Source organism: Peromyscus californicus, unplaced genomic scaffold (genome assembly GCF_007827085.1).
Source record: "Peromyscus californicus insignis strain IS unplaced genomic scaffold, ASM782708v3 Scaffold_8__1_contigs__length_139910024, whole genome shotgun sequence".
NCBI classification, from domain to species: domain Eukaryota; kingdom Metazoa; phylum Chordata; class Mammalia; order Rodentia; family Cricetidae; genus Peromyscus; species Peromyscus californicus.
Window position 1 is genome coordinate 65,658,355 of NW_026294606.1, and position 22,244 is coordinate 65,680,598.

The 22,244-nt window shown below is 44.4% G+C and overlaps 1 protein-coding gene across 1 annotated transcript in view; it reads right to left on the reverse strand.

Moving 5' to 3' along the window:
- The window catches only part of Fam171a1 (family with sequence similarity 171 member A1), a 126,604-nt gene that overhangs the window by 12,382 nt on the left and 91,978 nt on the right, over window positions 1-22,244 (reverse strand). Inside the window, 1 exon segment of the mRNA XM_052729606.1 lies at window positions 22,002-22,178. Coding sequence (XP_052585566.1) covers window positions 22,002-22,178 — 177 coding nt within the window.

Sequence of the window (22,244 nt, forward strand, 5' to 3'; positions counted from 1 at the left end):
AGTGTGACACTGTTGTGGGATTTGAGCATGCTGTTACTAGCAAGAGCATTTTCCAAGATTTCTGGTTTTTTTTTTTGTGAGAGGGAAGGCTACAGGAAACACAAGAATTAATGAACTGTGTGCTGGAAACATATGCTTCTCACTACTGAGACCCTGTTGCTGTGGCAGGACGATGAGGATTTCCCACCTGGGCAGCAGCAGGAGGAGGGTTTCCCACCTGTACACTGGTGCACAGAAGTGGTTATTGTGCTTAAGGTGGGAACAAGACTTGGTTTCTTTATAGGTGAGACCAATGGCAGAGCAGCCAAAGCTCCTTAAAGGGACCGGTGTTGAATGACGTTATGGGCTGTCTGGGTGCTATGAGCAGGGTGCTTGAAAGGGTACTTTCATGTGCACCCATGTTGACACCAGCCCTGTTCTGACAGCACAAGGCAGGAACCAGGTTTTCCTGCTTTATGAGTGGAAGAAAGATCCAGCTGTCACTTGGTGAGGCCACCTTTTGGATGGCTCTGGGTACTGCTGAACATTGCCTCTGTGAAAGGGCTGTCCTGATGAAGATTCCCACCTTTGGGATCCAATCACAGAGCAGCCCCCAGTGTACAACACTGCCTGGCCCTTTTGGGTCCACTTCATCTGGTCTGTCTTTCTATCTTCCCCTAGCCTTCTCCTTCTCAACCTCTTCCCATGGCTTCTTTTTAAGGCTTATAACTACTCCTTCTGTGTCCTCTTCATATACAGGCAGTCGAGGCTACTGCTGGGGTACACAGAGGTCAAGGCTATCGCTTGTTGAGGGCAGATAGGCAGGACCTACAGTTTCTAGTGCATTGCCAGCCCCAGCCAGGGCGCCTTTAATGTGCAAAGGCCACATAGGTGCAACTTCGTGGTCAACCTGTGCTGAGTGGGTATCTCAGGAGTCAGCAGGGTGACATGAGCCTGTGGTTAATACTGTTTGTGAGTGAAGGTCATGTGATTCCTCTGCCAGCATCAAGGAAAGAAATGCTGTAAGACTGGAATTTCTAGCTAATCAATTTTCAAATGGCTTTAAAGCTATTTGAACTCTTTCTAATGGAATCTTGAGTAAAAATGAATCTATCCAACAGGCAAAGGTAAGTCGTTCAAAGGAATAGAGGCAAAGTCTCCTTCCCATGGGGCTATTCTTCTGCACCTGCCAACATTTGAGAAGAAGGTTTGACACAAATACCAAAGACGACATGTAATTTTGATTCAGACACAATTTTTTTTCTTGATAACTTGAGGTCATGGTCATGATCAATGGCAATTCTAGGTTCAGTGCCCCTAGGAAGCCAGAATTGAGAATTCTGGATGTGACTGATTGCTCTTATGATAACTAGTTCTTCTACTGCCTACATGTTCACTGTCCCTTTCTTATATGCCATGATATTATTATCAAGTTTTGCTCCTTTATCATTGCCATGCCCAATTTTCCATGTTTAGCACTCTGTTATCATCTCCTTATCAAAACGGTGTCTAAAATAATATATTCAGGCAGTGTAAGAACAGGAGGTCAAATCAACCCAATTATCAAACAGTAGCACTCCGAACCCAAATTTGGTAATTTTTTTTTCCTGATTTATCCTTAAGAGTTAAACTACACAGGCGGGCAGTGGTGGCGCACGCCTTTAATCCCAGCACTCAGGAGGCAGAGGCAGGCGGATCTCTGTGAGTTTGAGGCCAGCCAGGTCTACAGAACGAGTTCCAGGACAGGCTCCAAAGTTACATAGAGAAACCCTGTCTCAAAAAACCAAAAAAAAAAAAAAAAACAAAAAACAAAAAAAAAAACCACACACCACGGAAAGATTCAGAAATATTTTTAAGAATGGGTGATGTGTCTTCATCTTTTGGAAGTGCCTTTGTTATGGACTTAGCTGGCAAGGTTTACTGTGTTCAAAGCACTATGGGTTCTTCACATGGGAGCTGCATTTAACTGTAATGATTATTACATATAGTACCCATCAAATAGGATACTTCATGCTTATCTGTAAGATGGGATGGGGTCTCTACCAATCACTGATGTGCCACTTTCCTTCTTGGTTACCATGCTACAACAAAGTAAACTTCTATTTATGACTTATAAAGAAAAGTGAGTTCCAACATTGAACAAGTGTCTCCCCAAAGGCAAAAGGACTCTAAAATATGAAAAAGGGTTTACTCAAAATGAAACATCTCATTTGAAAGAAGCCGAAAGAGCCCAGATTTCTTTTGCTGTTCCTGCGTGGCATATTTATTCTGCCTGGTACTCCTCTTTAACAGGCACACTACTTCAGCTTAACACATGTTTGGTAATAAGCACAAAGATCTGATATTATGAACATCACTGAGTTAAAGAAATTATAAGCAGAACCCAACCACACTAGAACAGATCACATACTGAACTTGACCCCTTGCATATTAGGTAACACACAATAATACATGACTTTACTCTCATGTTGAGACATGTTATCATTAGACTTCAAAGTATCGAGTGGATAAACGCCCAGCAATACACAGGGCCAGTTGATCTCACCAGTGACTTTCATAGCATAAGGGACCCTCTGCGTGAATTCCAGCCTGGTTACTTTCTAGCTGAGTGAACTGAAGACATGTCCCAGATGCTCAGAAGAGGAAGCACATGTCCTTCATGTCTTCTAGTCATTGAAGATTCTCAAGGCAACTGCTTCCTATTTCCATAGTAATTGGCCTGGGCACTTCAACACATGTATTTGGTACCTTACACCTGACTACTAATGTATTCTAATTGATATATTCTTTCTGCACGAAGTTTGAATAAGTTCTACTAGATTCTGCAACCATCCAGGAAACCCATCTCAAGACCATTCTGACAATTAAAAATGATTATCGTTCACATTGCAGAGCGTAGCCATTTCTACTCCCACACCCAGTTTGACTGTGCAGCATTCTGAAACACTCATGATGAGCGATGAGGTCACCTATGCAGCACAGGATGATCTCAGACAACAGAAACCCACTGCCGTCCTGCCTCACTGCTGTTGGCCTTGGCCAATAGCTATTTCCTCTCTCGGCCTCTGGTGGCTCTGGCTGAATATTCAGCATGGAGTGAGCACAGCTTGTTTGAGGCACAATGGTCTTCAGAAAACATGAAGCAAGCTGCCGTGGACATCCTTTTTCCTCATCCTCACATCGCCATCATGACACCCCCCACACCCCTGCCACCATCATTAAGCTCATCTAGATGCCTCAATATGCCCGATGTCTCCTGGAGCTGGACACTTCATGCCTCTAGGCTTCAGTCTATACTACATAAATTATTTCCTCTACTGTAACGCTCTACCAACTTGTACCCACGCAAGTCTCAAGGTCAAACTCTAGTTTTATTGCACATTTAATAACCTCAGTCGGGCATGGTAGTGCACACCTGTAACCCCAGCACTATAGAACCTGAGCAGGAGTAGGGTCAGTTCAAGATCAGCCTGGACCGACTGGTGAGACCTCAGCTCCAAAGAGAATAATGGAAGCAGACTATAAAAGAGTGTTGGAGCTCTTGAGCTACATTTACCATACAGCAGCAGCACTCACCATTTCTACAGTCACAATACTGAAAAAGAAAAGACAGGCTTTGAATAGGTCAGTTACCTTTTCTGGGATGATTTTTCCTATGAAATCAGTTAAGAGCAAACATCCTCTGTTAATTATATTGCAAAATATTTCTTTTTTCTTTTCCTTTTCTTTCTTTCTTCCTTCCTTCTTTTTTTTTTTTTTTTTTTTTTTTTTTTGAGACAGGGTTTCTCCGTGTAGCTCTGACTGGCCTTGAACTCACAGAGATCTGTTTGCCTTTGCCTCCCTGAGTGCTGGGCTTAAAGGTGTGTGCTACCGTCGGGCAGCAAAATATTTCTTGAGTAATTACTTCTCTTTTTTTAGAAATCAGAAGAGCAGAAGTTATATGGGATGTCTTGTTTCCTTTGAACAAGCAGATTTCAGGACTGGTCTCAACAAGAATAAAACGAAGGACAATTCACGGTAGCCAAGGACCCTGTGTTTGAAGTCTGGAGTCACTCAACACATGCTTTTTTAATATTTTATGGTAGTTTCTGAGGTAGAGATTAACTTTTTGAAAGTTTTCAGTTTTGTGTGTGTGTGTGTGTGTGTGTGTGTGTGTGTGTGTGTGTGTGTGTGTGTACACGTGCACGTGCCTGGGCACGTGTGTACTACAGTGCATGTGTGTAGGTTAGCAGACAATGGCTGGGAACCAGTTCATGTCTTCCGCCTTGTTGAAGCAGGGTCTCTCATTTCTGCTGCTGTGCTTCCTACACCAGGCTTGCTGGCCCAAGGAGCTTCTGGCACATTCTCCTAGCTCCACCCCCATCTTGTCCTAGAAATTCTGGGATCCCAGATGCGCGCCCCCATATCTAGCTTTGTCTGTGGGTTCTGGAGATGGAGCCCAGGTCATCAGGCTTGCAGGACAAGTGTTTTAACCTGGCTCAGCCGAATCCCGGGCCTCTGAGACTTCTAAAGCTAAATTAAAATATTTGTCTAATTTAATTGCTTAGTTTATTTTTGTGCTGGAGATCCAGCCAAGGGTCTTACACATGCCCAGGCTGGTCAGGGGTTTGGATGACAGGCATGTGCCACTGTATCTGGCTAATCTTAGAAGTTAACCGAACCTAAACAACTGCTTGTTTTCCCCTTTAAGGGCTTGACGAGTTAATTAGTAAGTTTTGGGAAAGGAGCCATAATGGGAAACATCAAGGATTTTGAAAGGCTAAAGGACAGCTCCTGTCTAAAGAGCTAGCCAGAAGTACCAGATACATGGTTGTGTGGCTAAAAGACAGTAAGACTCTTCTATTTACAACATAGAGATTTAAAAAACGTAGACCACTAAGGTATGAAATTAACTAGCCCTACCTGGAGAGAAATTTGGTTTATTATCCACTGTGTTGACTACAATATTCAACTGCCACCGAGCAAATAGCAAATCCCACCACAATGGTCACAAAGGAGCGAGTGGGGTTGGCAGATAGGATTGTGGGCCTCAGGGTTAGAAAAATGGTTCAGAATGAAAGATGGAACAACAGGGAACCTGTTTCTCTCCACAGCTCACTGAAGGCCTTGCTAAGACTGAGTGTGTGTGTGTGTGTGTGTGAACTGTGGTTCAGTAGGTCTGGAGGAAAGCCCAAGGCGGCTGTTCCAACAAACTCCTGGGCAATGTCAGGCCACTCACCTGCAGACTGCATTTGCTCCTGGGCAATGTCAGGCTACTCACCTGCAGACTGCATTTGCAATTGCAAAGCCTTCAGATATGTAGACCTTGTTAGGGCTGGAGGACTTTCTAAAAAAACCCCAATGCTATTTCCTACAATGTGGCCACTGCCGAAAGCGCCTTTGTAAGTAGTTTTGATCATCTGTTCAGGAAGTAATTCATCCCTTGGCAGACCATACCAGGGGTTGATAGGGTCAAATGAGTGTAGAAAGCATGTTGTTGTATGATGGAAAGGGGTACTCAGCAACATGGCTGCTGTGTGTGAGGCCAAACTGTTGCAAAATCAAGACCCTGGGGTGCACCACTGCATCTCCGCCTATCCTACCCCCTAAAATAGTTCCAGAGAAGGCACCGAGGTGTCAGCTCAAACGTCTCCTCTCCACAGGCTCTGACCAGCTTACCCACTCCTCTACAACACTCTGCTTAACTGTCCTATGGTCCTGACTTCATTCACGCACCTGGCTTTACTGCCTCAGTTAAGAACAAAAGCCTTGGCAGAGGAGCATTTCCTGAGTTGTTTTGCTTCACTGCTTTATCCCCAGAGCCTGCAGCAGAGAGAGAGAGAGAGAGAGAGAGAGAGAGAGAGAGAGAGAGAGAGAGAGAGAGAGAGAGAGAACACGAGCGATCGAGCAAGCGCCGGCATGAAGATGATGTTCAATAAATCCATGCTCTGGGGCGGGAGAGGTGGTAAGAGCACTGGATGCTCTTCTGGAGGACCCAGGTTTGATCCTAAGCACCCACATGGTGGCTCACTACCACCTGTAACTCCAGTCGCAGGGGATCTGACACCCTCTTCTGGCCTCCGCGGGCACTGTGGTGCACAGACATACGTGTAGACCAACACCCACACAAAAAGGGAAAAATTTTTAAAAAAAGACAAATGAATTGTTCAATTAAATTTTTTATCACATTTATTTTAAAAGATTTATTTTTATTTATATGTATAATGTATGTGTCTGTGTGAGTGTATAAAATGTGTGTGAGGGTGTCCATGGAGGCCAGAAGGAGTCATATTTCCTGGAGATGGACTTCTAGGGGGTTGTGAGTCACCTGAGTTGGTACTGGGAACCAAACTCAGGACCTCTGGAAGAGCAGCAAATGCTCTTAGCTACTGAGCCATCTTATTTTGTGTGTGCATGCATACCATGGCACTCCTGTGGAGGTCGAAGGACAACTTGCTGGAGTCAGTTCTTTCCTTTCACCACGCGGGCCTGGGGGAAAAACCTCCAGCCATCTCTCTAGCACTTGTTCGATTTGTAAAAAAGGAAATCCAGGCTTAGCACTCCATGGCAAGTCTGGTTCTGTTTTTAAAATATTGGCAGAGAATTCAAAGACAACAATCAGAGATCCCCAAAGTGACAGGTGGGCTGAACAAAGTAGGAGCCAAAGTGGCTTTTGCTTAGTGCCCCCAGGTAACTTCATGCTCGGTGAAGGGTCCTCCCATGCACGGAGATCCCTATCCCGGGAAGGGAAGCTTGGTAGTCTGCACCCTCTCATCTCCACAGCCAGGCCCAGATACTGTGTGCACTGAGCACTCCCTGGGCTAAGCTCCAGCTGTTTTCTGATAGGAAAGATGGTATCCCCATCTCAGGTTTGGCCTGAAAACGATGAAAGACATTGGCTTATAGAAATCCAATGTATCCAGATAAGAATGACTACACTATATTACATTTTGATTGGGTCCAATTTTTTTCAGTTGTGGCCTTAACTTTTTCTCCCCCTTCCACTGTGGCCAACTTCATACTGCATATCTGAAATGTGTGGGCTGCTGTGGATGATCACATCTGTGTGGCATATGAAGGAGCCAGCAGGGGTCCTTTTGCCACAACTTCCAATGCAAAGCAGTCTGAATGTGCTGAGCTTGTTCTGCATGCTTGTGTGCTTATGCACGTGCACACACAGATGGTTTGAGAGGGGTGATCCAGGAGAGAGGCTGAAAGAACCACAGTATCAAGATCATCACCTAGTCATGGCAGAATGTTAGGTCTTTTATGACTCGATCTTAACACCATGTTGGAAGGTAGGCTTCAAACATCTCATTTTCTAGCAACCTGCTTAAGGGCAAGCCAATCTCCAACACTGACAGAAATTTCAGACTCAATGAATGCACAAAACCACTCTAAAAATAAATAAAGAAGTCTAATATAATGCATTGGACTTTTTTTTTTTTTTTAAATCATGTGTTGGAGGCTGGAAAGATGGCTCACTGGGTAAGAACATCTGCTGGGAAATAATGAGGTCTTGAGTTTGGATCCCCAGCACCAATGTAAAAAGTCAAGTGTGGCTGCCTATGCCTGTAACCCTAGCATTGGGGGTAGAGACAGGTGGATCACAGAGGAAGACACCCGACATCCTTCTCTGGACATCACAGCATGCACACAGGTGGATGAACTTGCATATTCAATGTATGTACCAGGCCCACAAACATATTTGTTAATGATATTCCAGTTTAGATGATGTCTCACTTAGGGTTTCTATGGCTGTGAAGAGACATCATGACCATGGCAACTCTTATAAAGGAAAACATTTAATTGGGGGCTGGCTTACCGTTCAGAGGTTCAGTTCATTATTATCATGGCGGGTGGGACATGGTGGTGTGTAGGCAGATGTGGTGTTGGAGCTGAGAGTTCTACATCTTGCAGGTAACAGGAAGTGAACTGAGACACTGGATGTGGCTTGAGCATATATGAGACCTCAAAACCTGCCTCCGGAGTGGCACATTTCCTCCAACAAGGCCACACCCACTCCAACAAAACCACACTTCCTAATAGTGCCACTCCCTTTGGGGGCCATTTTTTCTTTCAAACAACCACATTCCATTCCCTCACCCCCATAAGCTTGTAACAATATCATAACGTAAAAATGTGTTCAGTCCAACTTTATAAAAGTCCCCATAGTCTATCACAGTCTCAACCATGTTTAAAAGTCCACAGTTCAAAGTCTCTTCTGAGATTCATGCAATCTCTTAACTATAACACCCTATAAAATCAAAATAAAAAAAACCCCAGATCACATACTTCCAACGTATGATGGCAAAGGATATACATTATCATTCTAAAATGTAGGAAAGGCAGCACAGTAAAGAAATACTAGACAAAAACAAGACCAAAAATCAGATGGGCAAACTCCAAACTTTGTATCTCTGTGTCTAATCTGGAAATGCTCTTCACATCTCCAACTTTTTTCAGCCTTGTTGACTACAACACACTTCTTTCTCTTGGGCTGGTTCCACTCCCTGTCAGCAGCTTTCCTCAGAAGGTAAACTATGACTCTGGCATCTCTAACATCTTGGGGTCTCCAAGGCAATCCAGGCTTCAACTTCACAGCTTCACAAAATGGCCTCTCTAGGGACACCCCCTGATACATGTCTGGCCTCAGTGGCTTTCCTTAGTCATGGAGGCAAATTCTATAGCCTTTTCCTTCTATCCTTAACTCCAGAATTACCTGGCCAAAGCTGCCCAGCTCTGCTGCTTACTGGGGCTGAAACATGGCCCCCTGGTTCAATTATATCTTCACTGACTTTCTGTTTTCGGTGGTTTCCTTTACTGCCTAAGCTTGGCTATTCTGGAACTTGCTCTGTAGATCAGGCCTCAAACTCAGAGATCCACCAGCCTCTGCCTCTGGAGTGCTGGGATTAAAGGTGTGCACCACCACACCTGGCTCTACGTTTTTAATTTCTTTTCACAAGTTGGAAACTAAGCCAGGTGGCCTCTTGCCCTAAGGTCACCACTCCCTTTATTCCATTTCTTAATCTGTTTATCTCCTTGAATGCAGGATTTAGCTCCACTCCACTTCCTGGTGCTCCCCCTCTCCTCAGCATGCTCCTTTTCATTATAAATCATTATAAGCATGAACACTAACTAGTAACCACACAACAGAGTCTATACTAGGCTGTTTTGAGATTTCCTCTGCCAACTGAATTAATTCAAATCTCTTACTTTGGCCTCAGGCAGACTCTTCAGACAAGAGCAAAAAGCAGTCACTTTTTTTTTCCACCAAAATATCACAAGAAGAATCTCTAGGCAACATACTAAAATTCTTCTCCTCTGAAACCTCTTGAGCCAGGCCCCCACAGTTCAAATCACACTCAGCACCACTGTCTTCCATGCTCTACTAGTATGGCCCATTAAGCAGCACTTAAAGTGGTTTTTCTAATTCACAGTTCCAAAGTCCATATTCAGGCCTAGCACACACAGCAATACCCTAGTCCCTGGTACCAACTTGTCTTAGGGTTTCTATTGCTTTGACAAAATACTATGACCAAAAAGCAAATTGGGGAGGAAGGGGTTTATTTGGCTTATACTTCCACATTGCTGTTCATCACTGAAAGAAGTCAGGACAGGAACTCAGACAGGGCAGGATCCTGAAGGCAGGAGCTGATGCACAGACCATGGTGGAGTGCTGCTTACTGGCTTGCTTTCCATGGCTTGCTCAGCCTGCTTTCTTCTAGAACCCAGGGCCAGCAGCCCAGGGGTGGCAGCATCCACAATGGGCTGGGCCCTCAGCTGTTGATCACTAATTGAGAAAATGCCTTACAGCTGGATCTTATGGAAGCATTTCCTCAACCGAGGCTCTCCTTTCTCTCTGATGACTCTAGCTGTGTCGAGTTGACACACAAAACGGGCCACGCAGGTGAGCTCATAGCAAATTACAAAACCAAAACCGGTGTGTAGAAGCAGAAACAAGGGCATGCCACCTCAAAGTAAAATTCTGACTGAAAACATAACTTGGTTATTTTTTAAATTGCTTTGTGTGTGCACTGTATGTACATGTGTGCATGTGTGCACATGTGCCAGGATCTTTCACTGAACTCAGAGCTCAATGATTAGCCAGACTAGCTAACAAGAAAGCCCCCAGGATCCTCCTGTGTGGGTGCTGGGGATCCAAACTCAAGTCCCCATCCTTGTTCAGAAAACATTGTTCCCACTGAGCCAGCTCACTTGCTCACTGAAAACATCAACTTAACCAAGTGTAAAACTTTCTTACAACGTATTTGATTTCACTTTTCCTTATCATGCATGGAGTGTATTATTTATACACTACACCTATTCCTTCCCATTGTAAAACAGTCCATTTATAAATACAAACTCACATAATAAGATTATCCGGTAATTTTAAATTTTATATTGATTCCAAATGACGCTGAACATTTTCATGCAATTTCAAAGATCACCATTAAACACTCCCCCAGCCTCAAAATCCCTGCATACAACAATCAGATCCCAAAGCACCCTGGGGCTTCAGGCCTCAGTTTAGAAGCAATGAATCTTATCCCAGAAGCTCCAGACATGAGGTATCTATACCCATCTCAGGTGTATGTGTCCTTGGGCTGGTGAGATGGCACAGAAGGATAAGTGCTTGCCATGTAAGCCTGTCGACGTGGGTTTGATCCTCGGAACCACACATGGTGGAAGGAGAGGGTGGAGAGCACTGGTTACACAAGGTTGTCCTCTGCACACACACATCATGGTCCACCCCCATACAATATTAATGTTTTCCACCAAATACCTGTTCTTAGTGCCCTCCCCTGTGAAGAGAAGATGGTGGCACAGGGTGCCACGAAGCCAGTGGTCCTCAAAAAGTGAAAGGAGCAGAGATGGGGGAGTCGTTCTGCACACAGACACATTCCCACACGAGGGACAACCTATCCTGAACTCAGGAGTTATTTGGAAGTTCAATTTCAGACAGTGAGTGATATTAAAAATATGAAACAGCCAGTAGAACACGGGCACTGATATCAGGCTAGGAGGCTGGAGTGTCCCAGAGACTCATCCTGAGGGGAGACTGGAGTGCCACACTAACACAATCACGGGGTCCAGTGCCTGCCCTTTTTCTCGTAGACCGCACCAAAATCTTGCAAACTGTACACAGACTAACAGCAGTGGTCACGACAATGACAGTGGTTAGATGAAGGGGTGAGAGAGGAGGAGAGGGAAAGAGAAGAGGGAGGAAGCAAAGGAGGGAGAAGAGGAAGAAGGGGAAAGGGAAGAAGGGGAGGAGGGGGAGAGGAGGAAGAGGAGAAGGAAAAACTGAGGGAGAGGCGAGAGAAGAGGAAGAAAAGACGGTGAAGGGGAGATGATGGGGATGATGGGGAGGAGGCGAGTGAAGGACAAGGTGGGTGGCTGGGGGCAGATATGAAGGTTTCCCCTCAGTGCCTGGCCCTGCTGTAATTCCTCTCCATTCACATTTCTGTGACGCAGGGACTCTGGCTACTGTACTCCTTTCAGAGATGTGAAGTCGGAGGCCCACTAAGGCTAAGTAACCGACTCTAGCTCATACGCCATGAGAGTGGGCGCTCAAGTTCAATTTGTTGTGATCGCTGGTCTGTGGCTCTCTGTTTTCTCTGTAATGCTAGAACTGTACATAACCTGTGTCAACTGACCAAAGATACCTTCACTTTGTAATTACTCTTTCACATGAAAGGAAGTGGATGTAATGTGTGTTAAAAAATATCTGGGGGGCTTGAGACGGCTCAGTGGTTAAGAGCACTGGCTATTCTTGCAGAGGACCCAGGTTCAGTTCCCAGCACCCATGCTGGTGGGCTTACAACCACCTGCAACTCCAGTTGTAACGGTCTGACACTCGCTTCCAGCCTTCACCAACACCTACCTGCACATAAACGGTACACATATGTGCACACACACTCACACACACACACACACACACACACACACACACACACACACACACACACAACCTGGGGAGCTGGGTGTGTAGCTTAGTTGGTAGAGTACTTGCTTTGCATTCACAAAGCCCTGATTCCATCCTCAGCATAAACTGGATGTGGTAATGTATCCCTGAAACCCCAGCACTCAGGAGGTGGAGGCAGGACAGTCTGAAGTTCAAGGTCATCCTCAGCTACTTAGCAAGTTTGAGGCCAGTCTGGGATACATGAGATTGTCTCAAACAACAACAACTCTAAAATTACTTATGGTGCATTAATGTCCTAGTTATTTTTCACTTAGGCTTATAGTAAAATAAACATCAAATTTCTGCTGAAAACCCAGGCCTGCTGTGGATGACTGATTGATAAATAAAACTGCTGACTGGCCAGTAGCCAGGCAGGAAGTATAGGCGAGACAAGCAGAAAAGAGAATGCTGGGAAGTGGAAGGCGGAGGCAGGGAGACGCTGCCAGCCACCGCTATGAAAAGCGAGATGTAAGGTACCAGTCAGCCACGAGCCACGTGGCAACTTATAGATGAATAGAAATGGGTTGATTTAAGATGAGTAGGCTGTTTGAAACCTGGGGCCTATGCAGGATCGCTTGGCTTGGCCTGGGAGGAGGGGACTGGACCTATCTGGACTGAGTCTACCAGGTTGATCTCAGTCTGTGGGGAAGGCTTTGCCCTGGAGGAGATGGGAATGGGGGGCGGGCTGGGGGGAAGGTGAGGGGAACGGGACGGGGGAGAACAAAGGAATCTGTGGCTGATATGTAGAACTGAATTGTATTGCAAAATAAAAATAAAAAAGAAAAAGATATAAGAATAGTTAGCAAGAAGCCTACCATGGCCATACAGTTTATAAGAAATATAAATCTGTGTGTTTACTTGGTTGGGTCTGAGCGACTACAGGACTGGCGGGTGAGAGAGATTTGTCCTGACCATGGGCCAGGCAGGACCAGGAAAACTCTAGCTACACAGGCCAAACAGTAGCACAGGGAAAGGCCTAGATGCTTCCTGGTGGTGGAAAAGCCGGCAGAAGGACATGCAGTTGCCACACATACCCCACCAACCCCATCAGTGACTCAGGGTTAACTGTCAAAGAATGCAGGGTTTCTCTGAGAAAGACTGACCTGTAAACTCTCCAACCACAAAAGCAGGCAATACTCATTTGTCAGTCTTGCTAAAAATGGTTTTGGTTAAATCCAAGCCTGGTAAATGCTAGTTCTACACAAAGTGATACTTTAAGAAAACCAACACCCTAAGAATAGAGTTTTAAAACAAAAGTGCCCCAAACCACAGCTACCCAAGAACTAATTTTCTGAAAATTATCTTTCCAAGGAGGCCACCAACACAAAAGCCTTAACAATGCTTGCAAATGGATGGATATTACAAGGCTGTTTGCTGAGTTGCTAGGCAACACTGGAAAACAATTGTCCCTCTTCTTAGATCAGTCCACAGGGCAGCACAAGTATTACTAAGTCTAACTCTCATCCTTAGGGGCGGAACTTTGCAATGGGATGCTAACAGATCCATAGCAATAAACTCTACCCCACCCCCATCTTAGTCTCCAAAAGCAAAGCGGATTGGACAGTCTGTGTCCCTGCCCCAGGACCTTTGTCAAGACCAGGTTTTCACTGGGCTCTAAGCATTTATTTACCCCAATGCCACCCTGGCTCCATCAATTCTCTTTGTAGACAAACTATCCCCTTCCCTCCTATAAATCTCATCAAAACCCAATTCCCTCTCAGGCTGATTTTCATACCTTGGAAACGAGCCCTTTCTCTAGTATGCACAGAATCCTACTTTCAGTTCTCCAGCACTCCATAAACCAGGTATGTACCTAAAACCCCATCTCTTGGAGGCAGAGGCAGGAAGGTCACAAGTTCAAGGTCATCCTTGCTCCACAGTGAGGATGTTTCTTTATTTTTCCATTGAAATCTTCCCTGGGAAAGTGGTCTGTTTGTCTTTCTTAGGGATACACTGACATCACTCTTAGGTAAGCCAATCCCTTCCTTTGTTTAATACCCTTAACTGTTACATCTGTTATTCCAGGGGCAAAAAAAAAAAAAAAATAGTACATATAGTTCTAAAGTTAACCACACAGAAAAACATGTATTTAAATTGTTAGACAAACAGTTTAGCACAGTGCATCCCTATAAGTCAGTCAAACTACAACATGCCACTCTGAAATCCTCCATCTAGACATATGGTTTAATATTTACATGATTTTAAATATCTGTATATCTTATCTATTTCTCCATGTCAGAGTTCTGGGTTAGCCTTGAAAACAAGTTTAAGCAATTCCTTGGCAGTCTCTAACTTATTCTTGGTGACCTAGATGACCCTTTGATCACACTCGAGGTCAGAGAGGCATATAAAAATGATTCTGACTTCATTTTTTAAAGAATAGTTTTAGGTTCGCATCAAATTTGAGAGAATAGTACAGATATTTCTCACTCTCCTCTGCACACCCCCTACCTGATCTCCCCAACTAACACCCCTACAATATGCTTTCTACATCAATGGACCTACATTGCCAAATAAATGAAACGGATTTGCATTTAAATAAACTCCACCTCCAGGGGCAAGCTGGCCATGACTTACCTAAAAGACTAGCTAGCCCAGCATAGTGTCGGCAGCCACATCCCAGCGGAGGGGGAGACAGATCCACTCCCCAGACCGATTATGACTGAGCACCTGCTGTAGGTGCGCCGGATGTGGTAAGAGGCCGATTTGGTAGCCATCATTTCTATAGCAACCCACACATACTCTGCCTGCTGTGTTTGGGAAGGCAGTTAAAACTGGATTTCACAACATAGCTCCACTCTCAGGGTAGGCTTTTCTTTCTGTCATCTCACGGGAGTAAGAGGATTCAAATAAATCGAGTGAAATCCAAAATCTAAAACATTATTGATGCTTTGATTACTCAGGACCAGTCACTCTCAATTCAAACCACTGACCTGGTTTGCTTATTCATAAATGACCATTCCCTAGGGCAACAAGTCATACAACCCCATACTCCAGAAGGCCATCTGCTGCCCTAGTTAAACACTGAGGAAAGGATAAATGTCCATAATAGGGAGTGGACACAGTTGGCCCTTACTGTCTAGAAAGCCCCAGCTAACACACACTTGCCATGACCGACTTTTGTCCCCAGGCGTGGGAAGGAAAACTGCTTATATTAAAGAACAAACTGGTTCCTGCACACAACTAACAAAGCGTGGATACTGCTCACTTGACCAGGTGCCACCTCCATGGGCCATGGGACAGAGCATGATGAGAGGATCTGAAGTTAGAGAATCCTGCTAATGCCCCAAATGATAAGACCTCTATCTACCAGGTAGAGTCTCCTTTGCTGTGTAAAGTGAGTGGCAGTCCAGCACAACACAAAGAGAACATACATGCAAATGTTTTCAATGTAGAACATGCATGTTGTGTTTCTTCACACAAGTCCTTTGAGGGTATGTTTGGTGATGAGTCAAATAACAGTGCTGTAATGAGGTCAATAAAACCCAATTCATGTATCCTGATAAAGTGTTGCTCTATTAGGTCGTCTTCTGATGAACAGAGGTTGAAATATAAAGATGCTAATTTCTGTACTGGGAAATTCTTTGCTTGCTCCAAAAGCAGAAAAAAAAAAAAAGACAACTGTGGCCATTAAAAACAGGCTACTGGGGGTTGGAGAGATGGCTTAGTGGTTACGCGCACTGGCTCCTTTTCCAGAGGACCCAGGTTTGGTTCCTCACACACACATGGTTGCTTACGCCTGTAACTCTAGCTCGAGGGGACAGAAGCTGTCTTCTAGTCCCCACAGGCACCCCCACTCTCATACCTGGCACCCCCATACCATTTAAAAATAATAAAATGCATCTTTAAAAATACCTTTTAAAAGGCAGCTATGACTAAATGGCCACATCAAATATCGACCCCTCTAATGGTGGGAGCAAGAGACCTCTAAGTCTCTCCTATGAGCACTTTCGCAGTTACCCATTCGGATACAAGATCTGAGTCAGAGTAAACATGAAGTCACTGGATCAGGATTAAAAATGTGGCTTTATTTTCCACAGAGAAGCCACACTGAGAGAGAGGTGGAAACCCTGGAAGTCCCACCCCACAGTGAATGCCTGCCACCCTGAACACCAGCTGTCACTCCTGGAAATGCAGGCGTCTGCTTAGGTGACAGGAAACAGGGTGTCAGCTGAGTCAGCACCCAGTCCCCTTCCGCAGAGAGAAGACACTCCGCAGCATGGTAACAGTACATTGACAGAGCTTCCTCAGCTAAGGGGTTAAGTCCGGAGTCACACGACTGTTCAGTAAAAGGCTTGGACAGTGAATCCTTTTGGTTTGTGGGACATGAGTTGGTGTTGCAGTGACAATACTCAATGGGTGTCACAGGATGGAAACACAGGCAATTCACCGACAAATGGACATGGCTGTGCTCCAATAAAACTTTATTTAGAGGTGTGTGTGTGTGTGTGTGTGTGTGTATGTGTTTATGCATTTTATATGATTTTCACGTGTTCTAAGATCTTTCTTTAATAATTAAATGTCTCTATTTTAATCAAGTATAATTGACAGATAAAAGCTGCATATACTTAATGTTTTGGTGTGTGTATCAAAATAAACACTATGCCATCACCTCACAGATACGACTTTCTTGATGACAACAGAACATGGACTCTCAGCAAAATTTAAAAACACAGCATTGTTAACCATATTGACATTGATGTAAAGGTTATTTCTAGAACTTTCTTAGTGTACAGGAGGGAACTTTGTGCTCATTGCCCTCATCTTCCCATTCTCCCCTTCTCCTATTTTCTGACTCTTTCTTTAATCTTTTAAAAATATAAAAATCATGCTTGGCTTCCAGGCTCTAGCTAAGGGATCCTGATTCAAGTGAAAACTTCTTAATGGATTCATAACTTGCTCTTTCTGGCTATTTAACAATCTGGAATTGGTAATTATTTTGATTCACCTCCAAAGCAAATAATTTAAAGAATTAAAGGATTTCAAGTGATTATTCCAGCCACAAACAATAACTAATAGTAAGTTACAGGATGAGCTTGAAATAGCCTGCTGCATTTTCTCCCCCCCTGCACTGATGGGACAGGCTCTGGAACTTCTTACTTAACAGAAACATTTTTTTTTTTTTTTTTTTTTTTTTTTGGTTTTTCGAGACAGGGTTTCTCTGTGTAGCTTTGCGCCTTTCCTGGGACTCGCTTGGTAGCCCAGGCTGGCCTCGAACTCACAGAGATCCGCCTGGCTCTGCCTCCCGAGTGCTGGGATTAAAGGCGTGCGCCACCACCGCCCGGCAACAGAAACATTTTAATAGGAAAATGATATTATTGATTAAATATGACAGTGAAGCAGCTTATGAAATAGATAGGCTTCAGTTGAGCTGAGGAAGTGGAAAAACATACTGTTTCTTTGAGATGTCCATCCAATTTGAAAGTTCTCTGAAAACACACTTTAATTAATTGTATTATTTTTGAGTGATGATACAGATGTTGGCTTCTGTAACTAACAGGAATTTGGCTGTCAGGTAGATGTTAAGTTAAAAAGGCCATTTAATGGAAACAGGTCAAGCATGCAATGAAGAGCCCCAACGTAAAAAGGATCAACACATGAGGATTACCATAGGTTTACCACAATGTGCCTTTGCTTTTTACTGATTTCTACACTGTATTAGTTTTCTGTTGCTGCTGTAACAAGTTTCCACAAATATAAAGAGTTTAATAACTTCCAGATTTATTATCAAATCTCTGAAGGTCAGAAACTAAAACCAGCCCTTCTGTGCTGAAGCCAAGGTGGGTGCAGGGTGAGTTTGAAGGGAAACTTCCTGGCCTTGTCTTTTCAGCTTCCAATGTGCACCTGCACTCCTTGGATTACGGCTCTTTTCTCCACTTTTAAAGCATGCTACTCCACCTCCTGCTCGCTGCTCATACTACAAACGCCTCTAACTCTGACCCCATCTCCTCTCTCTTCTGAGGCCTCTTGTGACTACAAAGGGTCCATCTGGATAATCTAGGTTCACCTCTCCACCTAAAGATTCTTAATCACATCTTCAACATAATATAGCATTCATAGGGCTCCAGTATCAGGACATGATATATTTGGGGAGACATTTTATAGCCTATGACATAGAAAAATTATTTAAATAAAAATTCATTGTTAGCTATATGCGGAATACACTAATGAGAGTGAGCATGCTTCCTTAATATACTCAGGCTGTCATGGTACATGTGATCTACAACAAATTCTAGAGAAAGCTTCATAGTGTTAGGAACATAGATTTTAATATCCCAGCCCTATTTACTCATATTCAAATATCTCTGTGGTGGTATTGCATTCCCCAAAATATTGTGCACCCTAATAAACTTATCTGGGGTCAGAGAACAGAACAGCCACTAGATACATAGGCTAGAAAATGGTGGTGCACAGGCCTTTAATCCTATCACTTGGGAGGCAGAGATCCATCCGGATCTCTGTGAGTTTAAGGCCACACTGGAAATAGCTAGGCATGGTGACTCACGCCTTTAATCCCAGGAAGTGAGCCTTTAATCCCAGGAAGTGATGTCAGAAAACAGAAAGATATATAAGGTGTGAAAAGCAGGAACTAGAAGCTTTTAGTTGGTTAAGCTTTCAGGCTTTGGAGCAGCAGTTCAGCTGAGATTCATTCTGGATGAGGACACAGAGGTTTCCAGTCTGAGGAAACAGGATCAGCTGAGGAATTGGCAAGGTGAGGTAGCTGTGGCTTGTTCTGCTTCTCTGATCTTACAGCATTCACACCAATACCTGGCTCCAGGTTTGATTTTATTAATAAGAACCTTCTAAAATTCATGCTACATATATTCATTTGAAGAATAAGGAGGCAGGAAGGAGGGAAATAATAATAGTAAGGACATAACCTCCAGGACTGGCGTGGTGGTAGAATTCAATGTAAATGTCAATGTAACTATTCTCCTAATCTCTCTCTCTCTCTCTCTCTCTCTCTCTCTCTCTCTCTCTCTCTCTCACACACACACACACACACACACACACACACACACACACGCGCGCGCGCGCGCGCGCACGCACGCACACACACACACACACACACACACACACACACACACACACACACACGTCTCCATCATCTTGTTTCCAAATGTTATATCTTATTCTTCTGACTTTTAAAAAAAAGAATTTATTTTTCACTTTTAATTATGTGTACATGTGAAGTGCTTGTGGAGGCCAGAAGAGGACGTTGGGTCCTCTGGAGCTTTCGTTACAGTTGGTTGTGAGCTGCCCTATTGGGTGCTGGGAACTCAACTCGGTTTCTCTGCAGAGAAGCCACCTCTGTATCCCCTATTCTGATTTTTTAAAATGCTGCAAATATCCTTATCTGATCACGAAGGACTTTAGCCGGGAACTAGTCCTAGTCACACAAAAAGCAGGTCGGACACCGTAGGAGCAAGTAATGGCCAAGCAGGTGCACAGTCACTGCTCCACACACTGCTAGTACCACTGAGGCAGACACATGGGCAGAAGGGGTTCAGTGACACCCAGGGAAAGGGATTTTAGTTAGCTTTGCAAAGCTGTGACAAAATATCTCAGATAAACAACTTAAAAGGGGGAAAGAGATGTTTTGGTTCACAGTTCATTAAGTTTTAGCTCATGGTCAGTTGGCTCCGTTGCTTCTCGGGTTTGGGGTAGCATGGCTCATCATGGTGAATTACACATGGCAGAGCAAAGCTGCTTATCTCATGGTGGCTGGGAATCAGGGAATAGAAGAGGCCAGGATCCTTCAAGGTCATGCCCAGTGACCTACCTCCTCCCCCTAGGCCCTGTCTCCTAAAAGTGTGAGCCCCCTCCAATAGCACCATCTACTGAGAGTCAAGCTTTTAGCACAAGACAAGGGGAGAGCATTTGCGATCTGAACCAGAACAGCTTTGAAGGGTCTGCTTGTAAAGTGGCAAGGCCTGAGGGAGGATTCAGGAAGTCTGGGGAAGGGTCAGTATGTCTGGACAATGACAGGGAACGAGGGAGGGACAGACAGGGCCTGGCTCCACAGAGACCTGTGTGCCATGCTATGGACCAAGCTCCTTCCATGCTGTTCTGGGAAAGCACCACATAGGAGTGCAGTCTTTGGCTCTGAGGGTAACCTAAGCAGGACCACAGAAGGCCCAGTGGAAGGAGGGGAAATAGGAGGCAGCCAGATGATGCAAGAAACTGATGAGATGGTTTCCCAGCCCAGCCATAGGAAACCCAGAGAAGGACAAGAAGGTGAATCTGAGAAATGCTGCTCTTTTTTTTCTGTTGTTTTCAGACAAGGTCTTGCTGTGTAGCTCAGGCTAGTCTCAAACTCACAGGACCCCTTTTGCTCCAGCTTCCCGATGCTGGGATTTCAGCATGTACTAGTAGTATATCTGGCAAGAAAGCCTGATTTGATGGACCACAAGCTATGAGATGAAATAACACTTTCCTGCTCAAGTTCCTTTTGGAATGGTGTTTTATCACAGCAATAGAAACCCTACCTAAGAGATGCAGTATACATTAATACAGTGTTACGATCCACCTAGCGAGGTCAACTTTAATAAAGCCATTAAAACTGAAGCAGTCTTTAAAAGTTACTATGGAGTCTATTAATTATTTGGGAAGTTAGAAATCAGAAACTTCATGGAAGCCCAAAAGATACTTACTTTCAAGTGTAATTGCTAAAATTATGTTTTGACTGATTCAAGGGGTTAAGTATTTAAAAAATATTACTTGATATAAAAATTCTCATTAGCTAGGTGGTGGTAGTGCACACCTTTGATCCTAGCACTTGGGCAGAGGCAAGCAGATCTCTTTGAGGCCAGCCTGGTCTACAGAGCTAGTTCCAGGACAGCTAGGGCTACACAGAGAAACCCTATCTCAAAAAGCCAAAACCAAAACAACCAAAACCCAAACCAAAAACCAAACCAAACTAAATGAACCAACCAAACAAACAAAACCTTTCCCTAATCTTCATGTGCGGTTTAACAGTGTTATATTGATAGTTAAAAGCTGGTTACAAGCTGGACTTTCACAGTACACTCTGAAAAGTAATCCAGGCTGTGCACAAACATTCAAACATTTAGCTACAAAGGTATTTACCACAGCCTTAGAATAGTCCATTCCCCCGCCACCAACCCCCCCCCCCCCCCCCCCGCCCCCAATGGTAAGGGATTGATGAACTGAACTGTGTTGTATTAACAGAGTGGAAAACTGCATCATCCCAACTCAAAGAATAATGCTGCCATGGGAAGATACTGATGCTGCTGTCTGCTGCAAAGCACAAGGCAGAACAATTCTGATACCATTTCCACTGACCTACCTGGTGACCAGTCCTAGGCTGGATAGCTTCCATTTGAAGTACTTGGGAAACTTTCATCTTACTTTTTCTTATGTCACTGGCTCGGAGGAAAGCAAGCTGCCATGTTGCAAACAGCCGTAAGCAGAGGACCACGTTGCAAAGAGCGGAAATCTCTGGCCAACAGCCGGCAGGGACTACAGTCAACCTGTGACTATGGCAGAGTCCTGAGCATGCTTGCCAGGCCCAGTAGAATCTTGCCTTAAGCTGAACAGAGCTCTGGCTGACAGGCCCCCTGTAGCTTTGCTGGGGTCCTGAGCCCACCGTCATGAACTTCAGAAACTGTGAGACAGGAGATGCTCAGTGCTATCTTAAGCTGATAAATTTTAGGGTAACTTCTTATGCAGCAAATGATAACACACACATATGTGTACAGACAAATGACTAAGAGAATTACGAATAGATTAGCATTTTTCTCTACATTGTAGGATCAAGGGGACTATTGCTTGTTTCAAACAACGTTGGCAAATATTTGTCCTTTATTTAGGAGACCAAAAACAACAACAACAACAACAAAAAACCAAAAAACCCCCACACAACCAAGAGAGATCATAGAACCTTCAGAAAAACTAAAAGGGTGAAGATTAGGAAAGTCAATTTAGCTCTCACAACCTTTAAAGATCCTCCTAAAACAACAACAACAACAACAACAACAACAACAACAACAACAAAAAACCAGAAAAGAAAAATATCAGACTCCAGAGGGGATGCTCGGGGACTCTTGCTTACCCAGCTTCTGGTCAAACCGCCATGCTGCGACGTAAGCATTGTGCCTCAGACTGCTCTGCGTGGCCAAGGGCACGGTGACATAGATGGGGCCGTCCACCAGCACCGGTGTTCCGTTACTGCTGAGCAGGTGCACACTGATGGCCGTGACGGGGGTCAAGTCATACCGCGTGCTGTTTCCTGGAAGGAAGAAGTTTGTCCATCACCTGCATGGAGACTGGGGCCGCAGAAACCCTCTGAGGAAAA